This window comes from Megalobrama amblycephala, linkage group LG3 (assembly GCF_018812025.1).
Source record: "Megalobrama amblycephala isolate DHTTF-2021 linkage group LG3, ASM1881202v1, whole genome shotgun sequence".
Classification (NCBI taxonomy): domain Eukaryota; kingdom Metazoa; phylum Chordata; class Actinopteri; order Cypriniformes; family Xenocyprididae; genus Megalobrama; species Megalobrama amblycephala.
This window is the reverse complement of record NC_063046.1, coordinates 8659291-8679963: the sequence shown is the minus strand read 5'-3', so window position 1 is coordinate 8679963 and position 20673 is coordinate 8659291. Positions and strand designations below refer to the sequence as shown.

The 20673-nt window shown below is 34.9% G+C and overlaps 1 protein-coding gene across 2 annotated transcripts in view; it reads right to left on the bottom strand.

Annotated features, from left to right (window-relative positions):
- furina (furin (paired basic amino acid cleaving enzyme) a) overlaps positions 1-20673 on the bottom strand; it is a 134254-nt gene that overhangs the window by 35749 nt on the left and 77832 nt on the right. For both annotated transcript variants that reach the window (XM_048183718.1, XM_048183719.1), the window contains exons 5-6: positions 17607-17735; positions 17450-17526 (exon numbers count right to left, since the gene is read on the bottom strand). In XM_048183718.1, coding sequence (XP_048039675.1) covers positions 17450-17526; positions 17607-17735 — 206 coding nt within the window. The remainder of the gene's footprint in view (positions 1-17449; positions 17527-17606; positions 17736-20673) is intronic.

Here is a 20673-nt window from a genome sequence, read left to right as displayed (position 1 = left end):
ATAAATTAAATTAAAATAAAAAATATAATATATTATAAAACGGTTAGTTCCTGTCCTTGATTCTGATTGGTCAATAGCAACCACTCTTAGCAACGTAAACTGTTTGTTCTCTATTGATTTCATTCATTAAAGCTTACTGCATTATGTAGAAGAGTATTGTGATCGAGTGAGTGAGTTTATTACCTGCATTCAGATTTAGCATTTAACTTCAGGTCAGTCCTATGTTCATAAAACATCTGTTTAAATGTCCGATGTATTATCTTGTCCTTTTAACAGTTAAGGGGTTTCCCGTGACTGACAGCGCTAGTCAAAGCATTTGTCAGTTGCGTCTTGTTCTGTGTTCACAACAATTCAGTCTTTTCAATGTAAAAGTCTGGGGCAGTAATATAACTTCTGTCGCTGTTCACAGTCAGGGACTTTTTTTTCAGGCGGAAGGAAGGCTTTTAGTGAAAGTTTACTTAATGAAAGTTGCATTGATACATATTTTTGGCTTTAATATTTGTATTGTATGGTAACCGTTTTATAAAAGCAATAAGGTACTCAAGGCTAGTGCTGCATCATGAATAAGTCTTGTTAGTGCCTAACAACGCCCTTCAGCCGTCACGATACAGCACAGCCTCTCGGACTTTATTGCTTGCATATATAATATATATTGTATAAGAATTATATTTATCAAAATACATCAAAAGCTCCATAAAACTGTGAAATAAAAATAATTTTATGTAATGCATCTTATACAAGCAGAAAAAGTAGGAGCAAGCAGAAATGAAGGAATGCGATTCATTCTCTCTGAACATGAATTGAATATTCTCAGTACTGCCAAAGACTGCTGGCAACAGGATCAAACTACAGTGCTGCTGACGAGGGGCGGGCAAAAAGACAGCCCAATCCTCATTCACAGCAGGTGACTGAAGCCTCTCATCCTGCAGGACTCATTCAGAGCTCTTTTGCATGTGTGAAGAGCTCCTACTCAGTCCTGCTGTAAAACAGGCAGCTATCTGTTAAACATGATAACAGGTGACACACTGATAACCATGGCCTTTAGGAATAAGATTACAGCCTGCATGCGACAATGTGCAAACGCAACTTGCTGTATGCATTTAATCAAAATTAACGAGGAACCAGCTAAAGAGCGGAGATGCGTCACCTAGATCACGATTCAAATGTATTATAATTTTTATATTCGGCCTTTTCAACACACAGTAGAAATACTACATATTTTAAACTTGTTTCAATTTGCACTGAAGCTCCAACTAAACATTCTTCTTTGTCTTTACTAATGAATAGATTCATATACACACTCATTGCACCACATCCAAGCATCTGAGACGCCAATGGACTCAAGCATAAATCCGCAGCGTCTGTGCCACAATAATCTGCCGGGTCAGAAGACATACAAAAGCCAAGAGAGCAAAGGAGGCTAAACACCGAGTTAAACAGCTCAGAGGAAGGATGAGTGAAATCCGAGGAGAACCCCTGCAGTCATCTGTTCATTCATAGGAAGCATGAGATCAGTGAGGCTAATGTCTCAGACTTACTCAGTCCAGCAATAAGGAGGATCATGGGACCTAGATTACATCCATAAAAAGGAGGTTTTATGGGAACCATGCTTGCGGATCGTTACATTTACCAGAGGGTGTTTGTGTGCATGAATGCAAGATTGCCAAAACAAAAAGTTTGCAAACTATGTGGATATTACACTCAAAAAAAAAAATGTAGCCTGTTTTTTTAAGATTTACGCATTTCAATTAATAGCAAAAATGCATAAATCTTAATGGAACAAGGGAATGGACCATTTAGTTTATGTGATTCATATTCATAAATTTAAAATAAAATGATTAAAACATTTTTAAATTTGAGTTTAAGATTAATAAAAAAATGTTTTATTAAGCTCTAGTTTTTTTACTCATTTAAAATGATTAATTCATAATATGAATTATATGTAAGGATTATTAAATTCAATTTGATAGAATTTTACTATTAATTGAAATGTGTAAATCTTGAAAAAATGTTTTTTTGTGTGTCTAAAGTCTGACATCAGGCAATCATAATTTGCATTGCATTTCACACGAACACAATTTTATTGCTAAATCTTTGTGGGACAAAATATGTGGACTTGAACAGAAAATTAAAAATAAATTTAAATATTTACATAACATTCTTTTTATTTCATATATTTATGTAACTTTTATATATTTATAAATATACTATTATACTAAAATTGCATTGTATTGTGTTGTATTTTAAAAAATTGCCTCACATTACACAGTTATTTTAAGATATTGCAAGATTACAAAACAAAACATTTGCTAAGACATAAATATTAAATTCTGAAATCAGGCTATCATAATTTATACTGAATTTCACACAAACACAATTTTATTGCTAAATCATTGTGGGACAAAATATGAGGACTTGTACATAAAGTTAAAAACAAAATAAAATATTTACGTAATATTCTTTTTATTTCATACTTTTATGCAACTTTTATATACAGTCAAACCAAAATTTATTCAGACACCTTGAACATTTCATTCATTAATTCAGTTTATTCACTATAGTTTAAAAAAATGGTAATAAAATATGACAAGATCTCAGAGTTAAACTGTGTCAGAAAAAAATAATCTTAATTACATCAGATAACACTTAAGCAAAACATGGTCAGGTCAAAGTGTCTGAATAATTTTTACTGATAGTCCACTGTATGAAGAATGTTTGGGTATAATATGTCACAGTTTACTTTATTTTGCTATCCTCACTTACATAAATGAACTATAGTGTCCTGCACCCACTAGTAAAAATATAAAAAATTACATCTAGTGTCTGAATAATTTTTGGTTATAAATATACTAATATTGCATTGTATTTCAAAACATGTCTTTACATTACACAGTTATTTTAATTTGTATTTAACTTTACATATACTGGCAGTCTGCCGGTCTCAAAACGTCACAATTTGATGAAGATAAATGTGGTGAATGTTCCCCGTTCTTCAACTGTCCCAGACGACGCATGGATGAATGGCATGTCTTAAATGAAAAACTAGTCCAGATGCTCCTCGACACATTTCTAAAATGCAAATGACCTGGATGACTGAATCTGTGCAAGCATCTGCATTTATTCACTGACCGAGCAGCAATGTAGTGATGACAATCAGACTTGCCCTTTCTAGCCCATTTTAAACTAAAATGTGAATCAATAGACTCATGTCGATGCGTCTCTCATGCACCCGAACAAGATATAGATTTCAGAAGCTTAAATTAACACCATGGACTTTCCCATCTCACAATTCACCACTGTTCTTGCTTAACTGTGAATTATCCTCAGGCTTGAGCCTCGGAAAGTGCTGTTCTTGTGTACGTGATAATTGTACAGTACGTGACCATCCAAATTCATGGGCTGTTATCATGTCTGGCTGGTTTAATGCTGAAGATTTAGTTTGGGTAGACACCTAGCGTTATCGTCCCCCATGCTGGCTCACTTTGAAGCCAAACATGTGCAGGTTTCTGATGTCGAGAGTGAGATATGCCAGAGGTTTATTCCCATTTCATGTTTACCTTGTAGCACATGTGCTTCTTTGCAGGAACTGCTGTACAGATTGAATCCAGCAGGACTTTTGCATTTCCTGACCTTATTTTCGGAGGAACAAAATCTGAAATATTCTGCTGATTTAAACTGACTTATACTGAGCTGAGAGTACAACACACTTTTATTGGCAGCTGAAAAAGCATAATAAAATTAGGCAAAAAAATCTCATAAATGAGTAGGCAAGGAAACCTGAGCAACTTTCTATGAAATTCTGAAATTTTATATTCCATGTGGACCCAATAATGATTAAAGGTAGGCAAATTTTTTTTTTCATTTTTTGTTATACTGGTTGAAACTCTTCACATCCTGATAGCAATAAATAAAAGAAGTGGTCTAAATATTAAAACATGTACATATTAGGGGTGGGACAGTTCGCTGAAAAAAATAAAAATAAATAAAAAATCGAACTGTTCGTCACGCGCTTGCGCCGCGGTTCATCTCAAATCTGAGGACGCATCTATAATATGGTTTGTTGAAAACAACAACGTGTAAAACAGACAGACGGATTCGGCTATATGTATGTTTCAGTCAATGGATATGCATTCTGGTTTCCTAATACGTCACAACAGCGATGATCAAAAGAACATGGACAAAACAGTCACTCGTTGTAAACAAATGTTCAATGACGTGCCGAAAGCTCTATGAGCAGTCATTTACGCCGTCATCACCCGGGTGTTGATAGCGCGCGAGCATCTCACATCTCACGTTGCTATCTGTGTTTAAACTAAACTCATTTAAACCTAGGGTGACCATATGCGCCATTCTCCCAGGACGCGTCCTGTCCAGGATTTTTAAATTGCCTAAAATTGCTTGAGCCCTTGCCTCTTTAACTGTGAAAGTGGTCATATTGATGTGCTCCCGGAACGCGATTTAGGAACGCGATTTCTACACGGAGGTCTGTGCAAGCCACTGTTCTTATTGACATTCTTCATGCAATGCATTAAAATGTTGTCGTATTTGCAATGCTTTAACCGTTCTCTGTAGATCCAGCCTTCTTGCAAGCTACGATCGGTTGATTATGTATAATGCATGCTATTGATCAAATTATTTTTCAGTTGTTACCTTCCGCAAATATGAAAACAAAACCAAAACTGGGACATTTTATGCAACTTAGAAATCCTGGACAGGACGCATCCTGGGAGAATGGAGCATATGGTCACCCTATTTAAACCTTGCCAATTTAAAGGTGCCCTAGAACTTCTTTTTAAAAGATATAAGTTTAAGGTGTCCCCCTGAATGTGTCTGTGAAGTTTCAGCTCAAAATACCCCATAGATTTTTTTTTATTCATTTTTTTAACTGCCTATTTTGGGGCATAATTAACTATGCACCGATATATAGGTTGCGGCCCCTTTAATTCTTGTGCTCCCCCTCCCCCGGAGCTCGCGCTTGCCTTGAACAGCATAAACACAGTTTACACAGCTAATATAACCCTCAAAATGGATCTTTACAAAGTGTTCGTCATGCATGCTGCATGCATGCATCGGATTATGTGAGTATTGTATTTATTTGGATGTTTACATTTGATTCTGAATGAGTTTGATAGTGCTCTGTGGCTAAAGCTAACATTACACACTGTTGGAGAGATTTATAAAGAATGAAGTTGTGTTTATGCATTATACAGACTGCAAGTGTTTAAAAATGAAAATAGCGATGGCTCTTCGTGAATACAGTAAGAAACGATGGTAACTTTAACCACATTTAACAGTACATTAGCAACATGCTAACGAAACATTTAGAAAGACAATTTACAAATATCACTAAAAATATCATGTTATCATGTCAGTTATTATCGCTCCATCTGCCATTTTTCGTTATTGTTCTTGCTTGCTTACCTAGTCTGATGATTCAGCTGTGCACATCCAGACGTTTTGCCCTTGTCTAATGGCTTGAACATGAGCTGGCATATGCAAATATTGGGGTCATACATATTAATGATCCCGACTGTTACGTAACAGTCGGTGTTATGTTGAGATTCGCCTGTTCTTCGGAGGTCTTTTAAACAAATGAGATTTATATAAGGAGGAAACAATGGAGTTTGAGACTCACTGTATGTCTTTTCCATGTACTGAACTCTTGTTATTCAACTATGCCAAGATAAATTCAATATTTAATTCTAGGGCACCTTTAAACATTCACCTGTAAGATGCGAAAGAGAACTCTCTCTGAAGAGATTTGTGTGTACTCATCCGAAGCGCGTACATGGAGAGCCGCGTCACAGCGTGCAAATACTCTCGCGCAAATTCTCTTTCAAGTCTTCCACTTGAACGGACAAATTCACACAAAAATTATGTCACCATGCCCATCTTAGTGAGTATCCTAAAAAACATAGTTGGTTTTGTCTTAAGAGAAAAACGAGACAGACAACGCATGTGTATCACTGTACTGGAACTTTGAATTATGTCTTATAAGTCTAATATTCCTGCTCTCTGTGCTTTAATGTTAATCAAACGACAAAGGACGAAGAAATCAAACTTGACTGAATAGCTTTTGTAACTTCAATAATGTTTCGTCTTTATTGAATTATTCAAAGAAGTTTATATGAAGTGTTATTTTATATTCGATTACTTTACAATTTCTGTACCTGAAAGCTGTTAGATACCTGAAAAACCTGTAAAGCATTGTTTATTTTATTTGTATCTTAGCTCTCATGTATGTATTTGTGCTGTTTCTTGTAGTTAGATTATTTGTTTTCATTTTCTTTATTTTTATTTGACAATTGTCCTATTTTTTACTGAACATAGCACATACCGAACTGTACCGAAACCGTGACCCTAAAACCGTGATGCAAACCAAACCGTTCCACCCCTACTACATATATTTTCTGTGGAAGTCTCAGGACCAAAAAAACATTTGTCCAATCATTGCATTTGGGCCTGTCAACATGTGTATTTACCGCCGTGCACCTGCTCGCGCAGACATCACACGTCATCAGCGTGTTCATTAAAGCTAGGCAGAGTTGTAGACAGAGACAGTCACCGAGCGCCACAAACAAACAGCAGCCGCCTTTTACAGTTCCTCCTGAACCAAAACAACAAGCTTATGCCGCGTTCACACCATGTCATTTTTTTTTATGTCAACACTATCAACACTGAAATAAATCTGCAGCAGTCAGGTGGTACAAGTCTGTATGTTGTTTACGTTCATTAATATTGTAAGGTTATGTGCTTTGAGACATAAGATAATTTAACAGCGTCTTTGCAGACTCTGCTTACACGTTCATGTATTTTAGAGGTGTGGCTTTGGAGATGCTCTGAAGGGAGGGTGGGATCTATTGCTTTCAAAGCTAGCTTGCTATTGCTAGCCACTCCACAAATGCCTACCCTACCTTTAAGTTGAAACATTTTACACTTATCAAACAGGTAAAAAAAGCAGCTGAAATAATGTGTGTGTGTGTGTGTGTATCAGTGTTGCCAAGTGCGCATTTTTTCCAGGGAACTGGGCTACTTTAACACTGTTGCTGTGGGTTGTTTTTCATGTCCGCAGGTTGAAGCAACCCCAAATATACATAATATTTAGCCCCTGGAATGCAAATTTTACCAGGGGATCCCCACCAAAAACGTGGGTTTTACCCCCCAGAATGCGATTTTTACCGGGGGATCCCCATGAAATGCAATTGGGTTAGTTTTGGGCTAGTCTTGAGTAGCAATTGGGAGTAAACACTTTTATTGGCAGCTGAAAAAGCAAAATAAAATTAGGCAAAATATCTTATAAATGAGCAGGCAAGAGACGAGAGATGTGTATAACTCAAATTGTACAGAAACGAGCAGCTTTCTATTAAGTTGTTTGGGGTTTTGTTGTGAAAACCTGGCAACTCTGGTGTATATATATATATATATATGTATAATTTAACAATTTAAAAGTAACTTAATACATTTTAATGTAAATGTAAAAAATGTAATTTATTCCTGTGATGGCAAAGCTGAATTTTCAGCATCATTACTCCAGTCACATGATCCTTCAGAATCAATTTGTTCTGGTAGAAAACATCATAGATTTGTTTTGTAGTAAATCTTTTGTAACAATATAAATGTTAACTGGGACTTTTGATCAGTTTCATGTGTACTTGCTGGAGAAGAAAAAAACAAAACAAAAAAACTTACTGACTCCAAACTTGTGAACAGTACTGTATAAATAAATAATGACAGAAATAAAGAAAACAGACACTTTTATCATATCCTTTCAAATCTGTCTCATATTAAATGGAAAGGTCTCATCTTACTTCATCTCAACTCTTTACAAGCTGAAAAAGGATGGTTTCAACACTTGAATTTAAAAGAAAGTAAAATAAAATGTTTTACAGTTTTTTTTTAGTGGCTTATTTAAATCACAAACCCCAGGAATGAGCAAAATTAATAGTGATGCTTGTTTAGCAATTGCCACTAACTACATCAAGGAATGGTATTGTCCTATGAATATTATGAGTACTGCATAAAAATAGCCAACAAGTCAATCAGAATTAACAGCAGATGTAAAATAAGAGTATTTCTGCTTCACTTGACAGAAGAAAATGAGTCAATGTAGGATGTTCTGGACCATCTGCTTTCTCAAAACACCAGAGGCGTTTTACTAAGACATGCTGTTTGGACCTTTATATAACCCTGACAGAACTCAAACCTGCAAATGTACAGCCTTTGACATACAGCTCAGTTCTTATAAAAAAAGGATTATTCTGGGCTGGATGACTGTTTGTCATCTCCTCCACAGGAAGTCAGTCATTCTAAAAGTTTGTAGACACAACCAAGCAAACTATTCTTTACATATGGAAGGAAGAGACAAGGAGTGAGGCAACTGGAGCTAGATTTTAAATTGCTTTTACTGGAAGTGCAATGTCACTCAAAACATTTAAAGACAGCAGATGTGATGGGCAAGGGCTTGAAATCAAAATGTCTTTAAAATATCTTGTATTTGGAATGAGATGAGGGTGTGTAAATTATTATTTTGGATTAAACTGTCCCTTTAAGCACGTATCTGGTCTCTACTGAGCCCGCGTTCTGACGGAGATCCTGTATCCTGTAATGTAAACAGTGTATAAGAATGACACAGAAGAGAAGATATTGTTGAATAAACTCATTTGAGCCAAGGTTGAACCGCTGCAGTCACGCTGACTGTCGGTTAAATTGCTGTCTATGGACGAGTCATATACCTCTCAGATTTCATCAAAAATATCTTAATTTGTGTTGAGAAGATGATCAAATTTCTTACGGGTGTGGAAAAACATGAGGTTGAGTAATTAATGACAGAAATTTCATTTTTGGGTGAACTGACCCTTTAACTAAACGAAAGATTCTAAAGAATGCATATGTATCAATGATGTGACGGTCATTTTTTTGTCCTTAATAATAATAAACAACAAAGATATGCCATCCAAAGTATGTAAGGTAGTACAACTAGATCTCTTTTATTGAATCTCATCCAGTTTAACCGTCCAAAGGCCAATACAGCCATTTCATTTGTGATTAAAATATCTTAAACTGTAATAAATGTATATATTTTTTATTCTGGCATGATTTTATAACATCATATATCAACATAGTGCAAAATGGCATTAAAATTATGTGTAGAAGTCGTTGCTTTGTTATGAGAAAAATGAATTTCATTGATGTCATTCGGAGTAACCGATATAAAGGGACCATTTTGGATCAAGTCTTGCGGTCAATATCATGTGACAGGATGTGACATCATTCAGACACCTGCAAAGGACCACACGGTCGTGAAGCAAAGTAACTAACTCTCTCTTAAATATTTGAAAAATTCATGTTTTCACTTATACGCATGTCCCAAAACATCAGGTCATTCGGTATAACCACTATAAAAATGGAAAATGTTGTAATATTTCAAAAACTTAATTTAAATGTTTGATTGTCCTTTTGCTTGCTAGCTAGATATGAGCCTGTTAGCATTGTTTGAAAATATCGTCATTTGGTATAACCAAAATTTTGGTTAAACCGAATGACTTTTTGGTGACAAATTTTGTCCATCTTGTAAAAAACGACAAAAGCAGTGTTAATTGATTATAAAAACCACATAATCTCATTGTTAACTCTTAATAAAACTTCAAAATTAATTATATGTCCATTATGTTTTTTTTACACTTTTAAAAACCTTATTCATCAATGCCTCATATACTAATGTACAACCCTCACCATAGATTAAACACCAAGATATACATTTGGAGATTACCAAAATTGAATGAAAAAATATAGTAGGATATCACATGCAAAGACATTAAGATGTTTATAAATGTTTCCTGCAGAAAGATCAGCATGTTCTGCTTGAATTAGAAGACCCACATAACACATGCTGAGTGTTTTAATACATACAATACAGATGTATTCATAACCATCTTAAAATTGGATTAGGCAGAATTCCAGCTGGCTTTATCCGAGTCCCAGGAAAATAACGTCTCAGAGTTTTAATCTTGGGAGAGAAACCAGGCGCAAGTCTAGAGACCGTCAAGCGGAATCTTCAACGGAAGGCTCACTTGCCTCTACGAGTTATGATTTTATGGAAGAGCAGAGCTGTTCTGCTTGACTTAACACTACATATTTCTGTCTTCTCTCTCATATTGTGCCTGATGAATTAACAATGACAGGACAGGGAAATATACAGTCCTTTTTGAGCTGCTGCTAAGCAAAACTCACTTGACTGGCTAGTACAAACACATTAACTGTGGGAACTGTATACGGGGGAATACTTCATCCTGCCTTTGTCTGAACAAAAGGCATTTCCAGATGTGCAATTTTAACACGCCAAACAACACGGTGTGTTATGGTAACCTCTGATGTTTTATCAGCACACGTTTTGAGCAGATCTCGATCAGATTACACCCTGAGAGAACGGCTCTCTAAAGTCGTGCCAAACTCCCATAAAGCACAGCACTGCTGAAGACAGCGATCTATAAAAGATATGGTTTCTAATACATGTTCATCTTCTATAACTCACTGCTGAATATTTTTAAGTGCAGTGGAATGCTTGAGAGTCACAATCTGTAATTGAATCAAAGCAAACTGAAATTATTGTTTTTTGTTTAAAAACATATGGCAAGAGTCAAGACAGGACTGCACATGAGAGTAATTATTGTATTAAGGTGCTTGGCATAATAAACTGATACGAGTGTTTCAATAAACAATGCTGATTCAGAGATCTAGTGAGCAAATTAAATACAGCTAAGATTAAAATTAAGATTTATTCGTGGTAAAGACATCTATCTGCATGTGTACGTAGACCATGCTATTAATTAGATTATTTTAAATAAATTAAAATAAGTTGAAAACTTTATGAATGGTATCATTTTTTAAATGTTATCATACACAGGACATTTAAAAAGTCTCTCAAAAATAGTTAAAAAAGAAAACATGGACTACAGGCAAAACTTTGTATGTCCAACATGTTCACAATATGAAATTACAAAAAAACGGTAGATCTAATTGTTTTACTGCACAGAGCAGAAGGCAGAAAGGCATTTATGTGGCTTCAACACTTCTCGCCACAGCTTAGGTTTCTTCTGAAACGTCACGCTGACTCAACCTGCCCCACTTCCGTGGAAACGCACTGAAAAATTCAAAATGCATAATGCATTATTTATCCTCTTTATAACACAGCCGAGGATTGTTAGAGCACTGGTAAACGGATGTTTTACAGAAAATCCAGATCTGACACTGAGAAAGGCACACACTGTACAGACACTAGGGGTGGGGGTGACAGTTAAATCTCAATATTTGACAAAAATATTTCAACAAGACTAGTTTGCCCAAAAGCCACTGCAGCTAAGATTCAAAATGTTTAAAGTAAATCATAAAATAGATTAAGTATTGATATAGTTAACAATAAACATGTTATGTTTTGCACATTGTTTTTCGATAAATGAACACAAGGGAGAAACTGTTATTATGTACTCTACATGGGTCAATGACGTGATGGGTCATTTTTTTGTCCAAAGGCCTTAATAATAATAAAAAACAAAGATATGACATCCAAAGTATGTAAGTAGTACAACTAGATCTCTTTTATTGAATCCAAAAGGTTTTAATTATATTTTGCTGCATATAAAACTATTTTGTCAAAAGCTCATTCGGTTTAACTGTCCCAAGGCCAATACAGCCATTTCATTTGTGAATAAAATATCTTAAAATGTAATAAATGTATATGTTTTTTTATTCTGACATGATTTTATTAACATCATATATCAACATAGTGCAAAATGGTGTAGAATTCGTTGCTTTGTTACGAGAAAGAATGTCCGGAAAAATGAATTTCATTGATGTCATTCGGAGTAACCAATATAAAGGGACCATTTTGGATCAAGTCATGTGGTCAATATCATGTGACAGGATGTGACATCATTCAGACACCTGCAAAGGACCAAACGGTCGTGAAGCAAAGTAACTAACTCTCTCTTAAAACATCTTTCTTTCTGAAACATCAGGTCATTCGGTACAACCGCTTTAACATGGAAAATGTTGTAATATTTTAAAAACTTGTACTAAATATAAAATGTTTGATTGAACTTTTGCTAGCGATATAGATATCAGCCTGTTAGCATTGTTTGAAAATATCATTATTCTGTATGACCAAAAGTGTCATTCGGTAAAACCAAAATTTTGGTTAAACCGAATGACTTCTTTGGTGACAAATTTTGTCCATCTTGTAAAAAAAAAATGACAAAAGCAGTGTTAATTGATTATAAAAACCACATAATCTCATCGTTAACACTTAATAAAACTTAAACAAAATTAATTACATCTCCCATTGTTTTTTTACACTTTTTAATAACCTTATTCGTCAATGACCCACATGCACCAAGAAAACAATACATATCAGCCTACAAACAGCAATATTTATTAAATAAGAATAATAAGAGTATGTATACTGTATATTAATTAAAATTGAACTTTGAGCTAAATCTCAGAAATGAGTTGGTCTCAACAACTGCATTTTGCTACTGAATGGCCAATATAAAAGCATATTAAAATCATCAATTTAACTTGCCACAAAATAATTGCACATTATTAAATTGCATTTGCAATGATTTTGTATTGTACATGCATTTATATGAGCTTAAATATATAAACACAGAGTTGGTTACACACACTGCTTGAGAAACTGAAAGTGTCACTAAAGGTTCCCTGCTACTGTTGCAAACCTGAAACCAGCTTTGTGGTTCTGTGGTATAAGATGCAAGAACTAGATCAGTGCAATGGTAAAATACATACCTGGAGTGCAGTGTGCTAAAATAGAGAGGAATAAGGCAACAAAAAGCGAAGGGTTTCTGAAAAATAGCGGATTGAAGACGGGGAATTTCACAGCAGGGGTCAGAAGAAAACATGGCAGCTAAATAACGCGTAGGACGCGAGAAATTGCTACTGCTATTGAACTACTGCTACTAATGTATCTCCTGCTGTCTTTGCATTATCAGACAGAGACATTTTAACTGATCCTTAATGCTTTATAGTGACTAGGAAAGTGTTTCTGCATTGCAAAATCATTTACGAAATGTTTTAAAAGTCAAACTTGATCACATTTCATTGAGCGCCAAAGATGTTATTTCATTAGCGTCCATTATAGGAGTCACACCGACGCACCATACGCTGTGGGGTGCTTCCATTAGGGGAGCACGGGACAGCCCCTCCAAAAACTACAAAGCCGTGCCATTCAGCCCAAGACCTTTGATTTCAACCCACTCGTAACTATACGCTTTTCTGCCTGTCATCACCAATCATGGTTAGCCTCAAGATAAAAACGGCTCTTTGGCTGGCATCCCAAAAAAAAAAAAAGAGTGGACGAAAGAGGAAAATCTCAAAGTGAAATAAGGACAGAGAGTTTAACAGTGATGGTCAGCCATAACAATGTCTTGTTTTATAAATGTTGATGGGTTTGAAGCAGTTTGAAGGGGGGGTGATGACAGAAATGAAAAAACTTGAGCTTATAAAGGAATAGTTCACCCAAAGTCATCATTTATTTCACTCCAAATTTGTATGCTGTTGGTTTTCCATGGAAAACTTAAAAACAAAAATCATGTTTTAAAAAAAATCATCCATCAAAAAACACTATAAAAGAACAGTGGAAATGGCTCATATCACTCATGTGTATAATCCAACCAAACTTTTTTGCTCATCAGTCACTGTGTCTAGTGGTTTTCCAAAGTTACTAGCCACTCAACATTTTCACTGGCCACAATTTTGATATCAATATCATGGAGAAAAACTGCCATATAGATATTACCTCCTAATTTTGCAGCAGGTAATTAGGCTGCTGTCACTTTAAGACCTGACGCACTGATCCATTATACTGTTACACATGCATTTTCTTTCTTAACTATTTACGTTCACTTCAAACATAACTGACTGTGTTTACGTGAATACTCGCCAAGACCGGCATTTTGACATTATTTTGTGTGTATTTGACTGTTTAAGAGCAATAAGCAGTGAAAAAAAACCCAATTTATTACTGAGAGGTGGCATTATGTGGCACACTTTGGGTGTGAGCACAAAATCTGTGGGAATGAGTAAAATTATGAGCAATGGGTGCAATCCCACACCAAAATTCAAGCTCTGTAACACCAACAATATTCATCCGAAGCAAATGAAAGGGGAGGAGGGTTTGTGTGTCGACTCGCTGTCAGAGAGATATGAGAGAGAAAGAGCGGCTTTTGTGTGTCTATTCTGCAGAAAATGAGTATTGGAAGCGTTTCAGATATTTCAGTATCAGTATGTATCAAAAAATCTATATTTATGACAACACTACATTGCACTTAGTTTATTAGTCCAGATGCCTTTTTAAAAGACTACAATTGAGAAATGTATATTACATATAAAATTCAACCCGCCAACCCAATTCCAATTCATCTAAAGCCATACGTCTCACCTTTGAGTGATAGACAGATATTTTTACACTACCATTCAAAAGTTAGGGGTCAGTAAGATTTAAAATATATATATAAATTAGTACTCCAATTCCTATTTTTATTTCTATTTCTATTGCTGTTCTTTTAAACTTTCTATACATCAAAGAATCCTGAAAAAAATTTGTCATGGTTTCAACAAAAATATTAAGCAGCACAACTATTTTCAAAATTAATTGATGAAAAATTTTACTTGAGCATCGGCATATTAGATTGATCTCTGAAGGATCATGTGACACTGAAGACTGGAGTAATGATGCTGAGAATTCAGCACAGGAATAAATTACATTTTAAAATATATTGAAATTGAAAACGGTTATTTTTAAATTATAATAATATTTCACAATATTACTGTTTTTTACTGTATTTTGGATCAAATAAAGGCAGCCTTGGTGAACATTAGACATCAAAAACATTTTAAAAATCTTACCGAACCCAAACTTTTTATTCATTATTCACCTATTATCTTCATCTCCGCTGCTGCTCTCAAATCAAATATGCCACAAATTGGATGTCAATAACATAAAAATAAAACAACAACAGTTGTGAGCTGCAGCAGAGGTGAAGATGTCAGTAAATAATTAGGGATTTTGTTCTTTTTGGTGTCACAGAACTATCGTACGGCTTCAGAAGACCTGACGCTCAAGTCACAGGGAGTAATTTTAGTGTTTTTTGGAGCTCCAAGGTCACTATTAACTGTGTCTATATGGAGATCTTCCACAGAAAGAAAACAGCATACAGGTTCAGAATGACATAATGACAGAATCTTCTCCTTTAAAGTAGCCTGTTCTGTAACACCAACATTCTTCACAATTTGATTTATGAACTAGGCCAAAAAAATGCCCAGTATTGTGAATGGCCATTACCAAGGCAACAAAACACAATCCATGGAGGGAACTAAATTCACAACACATCAATCACAGAGAAACTAATTTCCCAGCAGCAAAACACACAACACGGAAAGCATCCAGTGAAAGCAGTTGGCCACTACTACAACCCCGCATGCTAGTCTCAAGAGTATTACATATAAATGAATTTAATTCAGTGTAAAAATATGCTTTCAGCTGGAAGACATGCTAGCTCCAGCACTCCCAGTGACCCTACATGCTAGGGCTGGGTATTGACACAATTTTCAAGATTCGATTCGATTAATATTCACATGCTTTCGATTTGATTTGATTACAATTTCGATTCGATTAGATTTGATATCGATTATTTTGGATGTAGTATTTCAGTTACAGAACATGGCAAAAAATCTCTCAACTAATGCTGTAAACTACACATGGTAGTCAGTTGGTACTACTATAATAATATTGAAGGTTAAATTAACTTATTTATATACAAACACTTAAATTACACTCAATGATGTTTCTATTATAAATAAAGTTTAGAATTACAAACATATTTCTACTCCAATTTATTTTTTTGAAATATAAACATTTAAATTGCGGCTGTCATAACTGATTTATTCAAACATGCATTAAATATTGAGGAACATTACAAATTTTAATGAATATGTAACGGTGCATAGCTTTATTGCTTCTACCTTCAATTAAACTGCTAACAGTGATTGTAAATTAATTGCCTAAATGATTACATTATTAGCTAACTGCATTCTCTAAATTGTAATGTTGACATGCATTCTCTGTAAAGCTGCTTTGAAACGATATGTATCGAGAAAAGCGCTATACAAATAAATGTGAATTGAATTGAATTATTTATCAGAATGATGCTTTCTAGAGTTCATTTTCTAGCTCTCTAATGAGTTTGTGGTCACTGAATGTGTTTTTCTGAGGTAAATGTGACGTGACGTGACATTGTTTACAAGCTGTTTTATTGACGTCTTTCTGAGGTTGAAACACTGATTGAGCGATTACACGAAACATGATACAGATTTCGGTAAGTTGTACTGTATCTTTTAACATACCTTCAGATGTTCATGCATGTTTATTTCACGCTGTAACTGGTATTAAAGCGGAGGAGAGGATGTTTACATGCACTCGTGCTGCCGCTTCCCTTTATCTGAGGCGCTAAAGCGATCTGTCACGCCACATTAAACAGCGCCAAAACGGTATTTATTTTTTGGATCTCATAATAAGATGGACGTCATTTGAAATCTGAGACTTTGCATCATATCAAAACTAACAAAGCACAAAGATTATTGTGATTTATTGGATGGGAGGCTTTATATATTCTGCTCATTCATCAACTGAAAACAGACTTGGGATTCTTGGGATTTAAGAATCGATATCGGTTTGTAAAAATGAGAATCGATTAAAATCGAGAAATCGATATTTTTTACCCAGCCCTACAACATACTGTAGGATAAACAGTATGAATAGAAACTTTTGAATCTGTCAGTGTGAATGAGCACTAATATATCAAGTAACTTCTTGAGTCAATTCACATAAACTGCAGAATTGTTTTTGCAGGAATTTATGCTTCAGCTCATTTACATAGTAAACTGCCTCTGCCCAAGAATGACCACGTGTAACACCATTAAATGGTGCAACAAACGAATGATGATAAATGATGAATGAAAATCATAATTTCAGATTGACTTTCTGAAAATGATAGTGCTATCATTCGCTTGCGTGGTAGGCAAAAAAACTCATTAGTAAAAGCAGTTCCTGTCCAACATAAATAGGCTACGGCAGCAGCAGCAATCACACTATATTACAGGCTGTGTATTCCTGTGTCCATCTCCACACTGCAGGGGAAACCTTTGGCCTCATTAAGTAAAGCAGTAAATGTATAGTAGTATTCATACTTCAGCTGGTTTTAAGCCAGGAGCTTCAGGCCTAGGCACAAAATACAGTGCTGGCTAAGACGGGGAAAAACAAATAACAACAGTTTGAGCTGCAGCAGCCCATAAATCACTGGGTGTGCAAAGGGGACCTAAACTAGGTTTTGAGTAAATTACAGTAAATTATGTTAACTGGTTATCACGTATTCAATACCTGTTATCGTTGAGTTGGGTGTATCGAGGTTGAGGGTCTGGGTCGCCATCGTTAACATCATAGCTAGCATCTGGATCCTGAAAATATGAGGAACATATTTATTTTGTTTCAGGTGTTATGTCAAACTGAAAGGTAACAGTTGTTTACTCAAACTCACATAGTTTTGAAGCAAATCTGGGTGGTTTTTTTCAATTCCATCATCTAATATGGACACGACGACGCCTTGTCCAGTGACGCCCTGTTTCCAGGCTTCCTTCACGTTGAGGTCACGATGATCTTCATTGTACTGAATGGAGCGTAAAAAAAAAAACAAATCAGCATAGATGCCACTTCCCTCCTGCTAAATATTCAGCTGACGCCGAACATCAACCTGTGTTTGAGGATCATCTTTCACTTTTGAAGCTCAAATCAGCTCTCTAGTTCAAGGCTGCAGACTGCAGTCACCTCAATAGCGCATGGCGTCCTGTTCTAGACATGAAAGATGCTGAAACTCTAGTATATGCCTTCACAACATCCTGTCTCACTTATTGCACACAATCCATACTGCACACTCAGCTCTGGAGTTTCTGGTTTTCTTGTGGTCCTCTTGCTGTGTTAACTGGTAGAGATTTTGCTGTAGTGTTTATACTAGTTTAATGATGCACAATTTTATGTCATTTCATCACTGTCATGTTTTTGAACACGGTTTCTTCATAAAATGTCACAAAGTGCTTCGACTTAAATTTATCTTAGTTTATTACCAAGGAAACATTTCTAATTTTTGTATAGTTTAAGTTAGTTTTTGCATTGATGCCAGACTTTTTGTGATAGAGAGGAAATAAATAATCCGAGATTAAGTGCTCATTTAATTTACTGAATTATGAAAAATGTTATATTTATTTATTTTTTATTTTGTAAACATTTTAAAATTTATAACTATCCACAACAAAGCCCAAGATCTGGCCACAAACATAAATATAAAGATAATAAACATTAAAAAAATGAATAAATTATAATAATGACAAAAAAATAAAACTGTGACCAAAACAAGAAGGATACAAAGAACATTCAAAAACTTCAAAATTGTTGATAAAATCTCAGAAAATTGTTACTTAAAAAAATATATATATATATATTTATATATATATATATTTTATATATATATATATATATATATATTTTATATATATATATATATATATATATATATATATATATATATATATATATATATATATATATATATATATTTATATATATATATATATATGCAAAAAAATAAAAAATAAACATTTGCAATCAATAAAACAAAAATTATATAATTAATTCAGCAAGGATGCATTAAATTGATCAAAAACAGTACAGACAATTACAATGTTACAAAAGATTTATATTTCAAATAAATGCTTTATTTGCTTTAATTTTAAATGTTTTCTAATCAAAGAATCCTGAAAAAAATGCACAAAAGCTTGCACAAAAATATTTTGACATTAATAATAATCAGAACTGTTTCTTGAGCAAAATTCAGCTTTGATCACAGGAACAAATTACACTTTAAAGTATGTTAAAATAGAAATTATTTTAAATTGTAATAATAATATTTGACAATATTACAGTTTTTACTGTGTCAAATAAAAGCAGCCTTGGTGAGCAGAAGACGACTGTAACACAAAAACAAACACATCCAAATGTCGAACAGCCGAGCAAAGGTGCTGTGAGGGTGACTGTCCACCCACCCACTGTCTGACCACAGAGATCTGACCTCTCCCCACTTCACACGTGTCATTCCACTGCAGAAATGAACGTGGCCACCTGAGTTTATCTGAGCAGAAAATTGAATTTATTTCTCTGCATGGCTCCTTGAATCTCCTCATGGTCACAGCTTCACTGCTCTGATCCCCAGGGTGGTTGAAGCCAGTAAGGTGCAGTCAGGTCTGATGACCCCAAAATGATACCCTTTCCTGTATGTCCTGGGATTGCAAGTCAAACGAAGAGAACAGACAGTTTATTTCTTATGTCTGCATCAGGCAAAATGACGCAATCTCGCCTCAAAGTTCCAGTAATAACGGCGGCGAGGCTGATAAATCGCCCGTTGATGACCTTCGGTCAACTTTCCCTGCATTCCATTCTGTGGAAATGTTATTGAGTGGCTTCTACCCGTTGTACTGATAAACATGATTGATAACGCTACTGTGCATGGGGGAAAATGTGTTGAAAAAGGACTGGAGCTCAGAGGACAATTTTATTGTTTTTTTACAAGTCATGACATTCCTCAAAATGTGAGAAAAAGCATCTATTGTCTTCTTGGTTCATTAGCTGGAACAAAACGTCCGCGTCTGGTGAATCACCACTGAATGCAGAATGACTGAGCAATGACTTAACACAAATTGACCATTCTCATTACACTGCACAATTCTCGCAAATAACAGATATAACTCATACACACACTACTGTCATTGAAAATGGATCTGTAAGTTATAATTTACGTAATCATGAGGATTTTAAAGTGCACATTCATTTAATGGTCTTTGTTTTAAAGAGGACCTATAATGCCACTTATACAAGATGTAATATAAGTCTCTGGTGTCCCCAGAATGTGTTTGTGAAGTTTAAGCTCAAAATTCCCCACAGATCATTTATTATAGCTTGTCAAATTTGCCCCATTTGGGTGTGAGCAAAAACACGCCGTTTTTGTGTGTGTCCTTTTAAATGCAAATGCTTTCCAGAAGAGGGCGGAGCTTTAACAGCTCATACTTCGATTGCTCAACAACAACAAAGCTGGAGATTTATGTAAAAGGGTTTACAGGGTTTATGTAAATTTTGGGCTTTGTGATGTCACTAACCCAGGAAGAAGCTCGTTGTAGTCCCTACCAGCCATTTGTTGTAGTCCTTCAACAGCGAATTCTTTAAAATAAAATATCTCCCTTTGCATTGAACTTTGAGTGTTGTAACTTTGTAGATGTTGTTTGTGCTCAAACAGCAACATTACACACTAACTAAAGTTAAAAAAATTAAATCATAAATCAACCACCCCTTTAATAATAGAGAAAGTAGAACAATAAGAGGAGATTATGAGAAAAAAAGACAAATAACACTAAAATATTGTATGAAGTCTGACTGACAGCCGATATTATAGTATCAGAGCTGATATATAGTGCTCTAAAACCATCTTTAAAAAATGTTAGAACTGAATCATAGCTTTCCAACCTTGACAAATTGCAACTCATCACATGAGCTACATTTAC